Source organism: Lactuca virosa, chromosome 6, assembly GCF_052849685.1.
Source record: "Lactuca virosa cultivar CGN04683 chromosome 6, Lactuca_virosa_CGN04683_v6, whole genome shotgun sequence".
Classification (NCBI taxonomy): Eukaryota; Viridiplantae; Streptophyta; class Magnoliopsida; order Asterales; family Asteraceae; genus Lactuca; species Lactuca virosa.
Window position 1 is genome coordinate 25,343,951 of NC_136431.1, and position 7,634 is coordinate 25,351,584.

The 7,634-nt window shown below is 34.0% G+C and overlaps 1 protein-coding gene across 1 annotated transcript; it reads left to right on the plus strand.

Annotated features, from left to right (window-relative positions):
* The first annotated feature begins 2,466 nt into the window (after positions 1 to 2,466).
* On the plus strand, positions 2,467 to 3,608 carry LOC145121394 (uncharacterized). Its single transcript, XM_079057146.1, has 2 exons — positions 2,467 to 3,070; positions 3,145 to 3,608. Exons 1-2 carry the CDS (start codon positions 2,467 to 2,469, stop codon positions 3,606 to 3,608), a joined length of 1,068 nt encoding a protein of 355 aa, XP_078913272.1.
* The last annotated feature ends 4,026 nt before the right edge of the window (positions 3,609 to 7,634 follow it).

Below are 7,634 nucleotides of genomic sequence, written 5' to 3' on the forward strand. Positions count from 1 at the left end.
CTCAAAAACCTCTTCCCGTCCTCTTCCCCACACAACATTGGGCTTGGCTCTTCTAACCACTTCTAACCTCATCTAAAAAAACACCCTACGCCCTAAACAAAAAAAAACGCCGCTCCACACCTTCTTCGTTCGTTCGTTCTTCTTCTTCTCGGCACCCTTCTCATCGATCTGAAGACCGACTCCAGCCGCCGCTGCCCCTCCCTCGCCGGTCGTCGGTTGCGGTTCACCCTCCCTCGCGCGGTCGCCGCTACTGCTGCCATCGTCTTCAACATCACGTGCGATCTTTGCTGCCATCGTCTTCAACATCAAGTATATTTTTTTTTCTGATTTCTTATGCAATTGAGTACCAATTTTTTGATTTGAGTACCGATTTTGTTGCTGAGATGTGAAGAATCTTTTGTTGAATATTGATTTATGATATAATTGTTCTTTAAATTGATTTTCTGCTCAAAGTTATATTTAGGTGTTGTTTGTTGAATATTGATTTCAGCATAAACCTAAGGCTGGGTAAATTCAGCATATAAACTTGCTCAAAATTATATTTAGGTTAATGAATTTTTGTGTTGAATTGTTATGAATGTTGGGTAAATTCATAATCCTTGCTGAAATCATATACTTATATGCTGAAATCATAAACTTATATGCAAGTTTATATGCTGAAATCATAAATCTCAAAAGATGAAATCATAAATCTTTGTTGAATATGTTAAAGTCTTTGCTGAAATGGTTTTTTTTTTTAACTTAATTACTGAATTGTTATCACTTGTATTTCTTGAATGGAGATCAAGTTTATGCTTATATGCAAGTTTGTGCTTAAATTGTTAAACTTATTTGTTGATTGTGTTGTATAATCTTTGCTTATATGGTTTTTTTTGTTCATTCATGATGTATTGTTGTTGAATATGCTAAACTTATTTGTTGATTATGTTGAAATATGATTAATCTTTGTAGCTAAAGTATGTAATCTATATTTTTTTTGTTATTAGCAATGGGAGATAAACATACATGGACCAATGAGCAAACAAAATGCTTATTGCAAACTTGTATTGAAGAAGTGCAAACCGTGGGTAGAAAAGGTTTGAGTTTGCAAAAACAATCATGGCACAAGTTAGGAACAACCATTAAGGAAAAGTTTGGCGTGGATTTGAATCAACGACAATTAAAAAACGCCTATGATAACCTTAAAGCGAAATACACAGGATGGTTATACTTAAAAAACAAAACTGGAAACCTTTACAATCCATAAACAAATACTTTTAACTTAACAAATGAGGAGTGGGAGGACTTTAAAAAGGTATATATATATATATATATATATATATACACACACACACACATATTTATATGTATTTTGTTTATATAGTTGCCATTTATTCTTATATTACTTTTGTTACATTGATTGCGTTTAGGGACATCCGAAAGCCGCTTCTTTGAAAACTGTCCCATTAGTGTTTCCAGAGCTTTGTGCAGAACTCTTTGATGGAAATAGTGCATCTGGTAATCTCAGCTATGCCACATCCCAAACACCATCGAGACATGAATCATCTTCTTTCCATGGTGCACCACTACAGCTTATGGACGCCCCTTCCATTAACATAGATGAGGATGATTTCTTTTCCAGTCATACTAGTGAGCATTTTACTCAGCCTCCACCTTCTGTTGCTTCACCTTATGCTGATTCACCTTCTGCTGCTTCACCTTCTGGTAACCCCAACAAAAGGGCTAAACCCTCAACTCCTAGACCTCGAGCTCCTAGTGCCTCACCTGATCCACCTTCTTGTGCCTCGCCTAAAGCTTCTATTACTGCTGATGATTTAGCACTGGAGATGCAAAAAGCTCTACGCCATTTGACTCAAGGGCCAACACTTCCCCAATGTTTAGAGAAGCTTGAGTTGCTCGAGTTAGACCCAGTAGACCCTCTACGATTTGTTGCGTATCACATTTTTGGAGGGACCATGAATATAAGAGAGATGTGGGTAAATTTGCCTAATGATCCACAAATATTAAGAGGATGGATCGAGATGACAGCTACAAGTTTAGGAGTTTTAAAGGATGGAAAGATTGTTCGTTAAGTTTATATGTTTGAGTTGTTTAGGTTTTAATTGCATGTTTTGGAACTATATGGTTATGTTTTTTGGTTATTTGCTACTTGAATGTTATTTGTAGTATTTGGTACTTGAATGTTATGTTATGTGGTACTTGAGATGTTATGTTATGTTTTTTTGGTACTTGACATTTATGATATGTTTTTTGGTACTTGAAATTTATGTTATATTTTTTTGGTACTTGAGATTTATGTTATGTTTTTTGGTACTTGAATCTTATGTTATGTTATTATATGTTTTGTTGATTAATAGGTTTGTAATGGATCACGACAAAAAGATACTACTCATAATTCTTATGTACTTGTACGTCCGCTACTTTTGGAAGAGGGGTGTCAAACGAGTGCGGGACAACGATTCGGAAATGACGGGACATGAATTTACGTTAGAGTTACTTCACCGTAATCCTCTACAATGTCTTGAAGTGCTACGCATGTCCCGTGAATCATTTGTCCGGCTATGTGCTCATTACAGAGTAAACTACGCGTTAAAGGATAGCAAACATGTGTCGGTTGAGGAGAAGATGACTATGTTTTTGATGATGATCGGTCATAACCAACGTTATGTGATTATCAAGCGGAGATTTCAACCCTCAAAGCAAACAATTCATAAGTTTTTTCATGAAGTGTTGGACAAAATGTTGCTTTTCGCACATAAAATTATAGTACCAACTTCTTTTAATCCGAATCCAAACATTCCGGGACATAATAGGAGGCTACAACGGGTGTTCAAGGGAGCAGTTGGTGCACCTGATGGCACTTTGATACATGATGTTGTCCCTGCAAACAAACGGGATTTATATAGAAGTAGGGGAAAAGACGATTGTTACCAAAACGTATTGGCAATATGTGACTTCAACATGATGTTTACGTTTGTTGTGGCCGGTTGGGAAAGGATAGAACACAATTCTAGAATTTTATCAAAAGCATTAGCAAATCCACATGCACCATTCCCGCTTCCACCACTAGGTAAATTTATGGTTATTTAAAATAGTTTTATCTTAGTTTGAAAAATAAATGACTTTTTTTGTTTTTTTTTATAGATAAATATTATCTTTGTGATGCCGCCTATGCAAACATTCGAGGTATTATGGCACCGTACCATAATGTGAGGTATTGGCTTGGAGATTTCCGTCGAAGACGTGCATTAACGAATAAAGAAAAATTTAACCATACGCACGCAAAACTTCGGAATATCATTGAGCGTGCTTTTGGTGTCTTGAAAGCACGATTCCCTATATTGAAGAGGATGACATCATTCTCGTTGGTTACACAACGAAACATTACCCTAGCATGTTTTGCGCTTCATAATTTTATAAGAAGAGAGGGACTACATGATGAATATTTTGCTCGATATGATGAACCAAATGTCTCGGTTCGAAATAACAATGCAATCGTTGATAATGATGAAGATAAGATTCCAACACATGGTACTGCAGCGGACCGTGAATATATGACTCAGTTACGGGATGAAATTGCCGAACAATTGATGCAAAATATGGAATGAAAATTATTCAAGTTTGGTTGTATGAATTTTATTTAAAAATGTTATTGTAAGACTAATTTGGTTGTTTGAATTTTATTTCAATGTTTTAAGACTACAATTATTAAATTTTTGTTATTAAAAAACTATTTTCGGTTTATTAAATTACTTTATTTTAAATTTTTTAATATCTGCAGCAGCCTGCAGACATTAAAAAAACAAACATGTTTCTCATTACAGTCTGCAGCACTTTGGTCAACATCTTCTGCTGTATAGGTCTGCAGAAGTGGTCCGCAGACTTCACAGTTTCATTTCGGAAAAACAAATAGCAACTTAGTCTAATATATTAGTTTATTAGAACTGCCTATTGTTTGAGGCCCGGTCATGTACTTTCAACTTTTGTGTACCACTAGAATAGTACCGATGTAATTTCCTTTTGTAATAAAAGTTTCCACTTTCATGTAAATTGTTGCATTTGAGCTTCAAGGCGTGTTTTCGCGTTCAACCCAAAGATACCAATGACTTCTTTGTTTTCGTTGATATATCCTCTTTACGTTTAGAAAACTTCCCATAAAGCGTTACATAATCTCTCATATAAAAATAAAAATCTAATAGTTTTTTAAATAATTAACATATATTGTTTTAAATAAAAAAACAACCATAAATACTTTATTACCATTCATATATATCTCATTATCTAATTAGAGTAAATTACAAAATGACCCATGTGGTTATATATTTTCTTAACAAGTCCTAAGTTTTAATTTGAACAGAGACAATCCTGAATCTGTTTTAATCATAATTATGGTCCTTTTTATTATGTCCTTTTGAAAATGTATTAAAAAAATTGAAAATTATAATAGAAAAAAATTAAAAATTAAAAGGGTGTAACAATCATTTCATGTCTATGAAAATTGTGACAAAAACAAAGATTTAGATTGTGTGTTAAAACTGAAACTCGGGACTTAATTCAAAAAAAATATATAACCAGATGGACCATTTTTGTAATTTACCCTAATAATTATTGCTAAAGTGTTTGAATTCTTTTGGTAAAAATTATAATATCAGGTGGTGCTTTACGTCGCTTCCTTTCTTTGTACGTGTTGAATCAACATCATAACCTTTGTTACGTGTTGATGCTTTTCCCAAAAGTATATAATCCATTATATAAAATCATATTTATATAATAAATACTTATTTTCATAATTTTTTTTAAGATTCAGAAAACTTCATATACAATCTAGACAAAACTTCAAAAATGGTCCCTGTGGTTTTCGAAAATATCAAGTTTAATCCCTAAATTCAAAAAACCTCACGGATCGTCCCAGTGGTTTCAAAACTTTTAACAAATGGTCATTTTCGTTAACTCCGTTAGCTTTTGGCCGTTAAGTGAAGGGCATTTCGGTCATTTCACTACCACAGGGACCATTTATGAAGTTTTGCCTCATTTAAAAAAAAAGAAAAATATATATATAATTATTAATATAAAGGGGGACCACCCACTTCTCTCTCTCTCTCTCTCTCTCTCTCTCTCTCTCTCTCTCTCTCGGACAAAGAAGACTCCCGTTATTCCAATTCGAGCTGCAGCTTTTCCGATTCACCCTTTTCCCTTTCTCTTCTTCCATGAACAATCACCACCGCCATTTATATGTTATCTCCGACCAACAGCTACCCTCCCCTGCCCCCATCTGATATGTCTTCTCCGACAAGTTCAAAGAAATCAGTCCAAAACAATTTCAAAATCAAACATGTTGCAACCTCTCAGTGACCCATGTGAGAATACAATCGCCGGAAATCACTGCTTTTCTCTTGTCCGAACCACTCGCTTGACCCTCAAAATCACCCAGTATATATCGCCATCATCCATCGTACCTCGCCATCACCCAAACCAGGTAACATCTCCGACGAACACCAACAACACCATCACCTCTTCTTTATTAGTCCCAATTTTCTTCTGTCACTCTGAACAACACGACCATGTTTACAGGAACACAATGTTACAGAAAAACAATGCATAAACCCATTACAATACTTATAGAAACAATAAACCCTACAAATTAGATAAACATAAGAAAACGAAAAACCCGATTTCTAAATCCCCAATCAATTATATCACTGCAACATCATAAGCTTTCTTCTTCTTTCCTCTTTTCTAATCGGGTAAAAGAACCTTTTCAGTTGGTGGATTCAGATTAGGGAAGAAACATGTAACATAAAACGAGTATGAGGGTTCAGTGGCGCCGACGCTAGCTGAGCTGATGCAAAGACAACCAGACAAAGAGTTCTGACTATCAAGCTTACCAAATTTCCAACTCAAGTATGTGGTAGTTTGATTGAGAACCAATTTTACAATAAGAAGGAGATGTCTTCGTATGTTTGCAGATTTCTGAGTAGATTTCTGGGGGATAAGCAATTTATTGGTGATAGATTTGGGTTTTGGTTTGTTGATTATTGATTTGTGTTCTGTTGGGATTGAGAATCAGGAATGAGGGTTGCGATTTCAAGGAAGGAAGACCAATCAGGAGAGAGAGAGAGAGAGAGAGAGAGAGAGAGAGAGAGAGAGAGAGAAGTGGGTGGGCCCCCTTTATATTAAATAATTATATATATTTTTCTTTTTTTTAAATGAGGCAAAACTTTATAAATGGTCCATGTAGTAGTGAAATGACCGAAATGCCCTTCACTTAACGGCCAAAAGCTAACGGAGTTAACGAAAATGACCATTTGTTAAAAGTTTTGAAACCACAGGGACGATCCCTGAGGTTTTTTGAACTTAGGGATTAAACTTGATATTTTCGAAAACCACAGGGACCATTTTTGAAGTTTTGTCTACAATCTATAAAATTTTTGGTAAGGGATCCATTTGTTGCATGAGACAACGGAGGCCCTTCTCCACTTTGACCGGCCCATCAACGTTTACAAACACTAAAATAAATGAATAAATGAAACTTAATATTTTAGTATAGAACTTGATTCCCAATATTTTTTTTAAACGAAAAATATATTAAAATAAAAGGCGCTACACTTAGCAAGATGCTAAGGAGCAAAAAGAAGAGTACACAGCAGTTCAAAGCGACAATTATATAATAGAATTACGGAGAGAGAAATTGTGATATGCTCCATTCCGTCCAGTTCCCACATCCGAATTTACTTCTATGTTTGCACCATAAGTAGGAAATAGAAACAATATTGTCTGCCACCTTTGTGTGAGATGTTTTCAATTCCTTAAATACCGTGTCGTTTCTTGCCTTCCAGATGTTCCAAAGCAGAGAGTACACAATGGAGTTGAAGAGTTACTTGATTCCCAATACTAACATCTAAAACTTCATCCTTCTAATCTCCACTAAAATTACACCCCAAATACTTGGTGTTAATGACGTTCATTCATAACATTTTCTTTTCCAATGTTGATCTCAACCTACCAACCTAACATTCAACTCAAATAATTAAATATCATTCAATAACAATAAAGGTAGTCATTCAAAATAGAAGTCAAAGATCATAGAATTTATTTTATTTGTTAAGTTTTTATGACATTTATAATATGTTTGATAAAATTTAGTTGTAGCTAGTGGTTGTAATCTGGGAAGGTGTAAGCTTTTTTTTATAGGTTTGCTTATTTAAAACTCCTTATTAGATTTTATTAATTTTATTTCCTTATTTCAAATTAAACATTATAGTATATATCACGACCTTTTTCTTACTTTTCCAGTTTTCCTTTCACACATTTCTTTCTTCACGTCGCAAAGGTTGCGACATCCTTCTTCAATTTTTGTAAGCGATATTTTTTAATATTATTGGTATTCAAGGTTTTATATTTTATAGATAATATTTTTTAAGGAAATTTTATGAAACTAATCATAATTGCGAAATATATATATATATATATATATATATATATATATATATATATATATATATATATATATATAGAAAGAGAGAGAGAGAGAGCTACGTTCAGGTTTTTAAACTAATTATTGTGTTATTGTATGTATGATTGTGGACCAATCAAAAAATAATAGAAAAAACAATAATTAAATAAATCAATAAGGG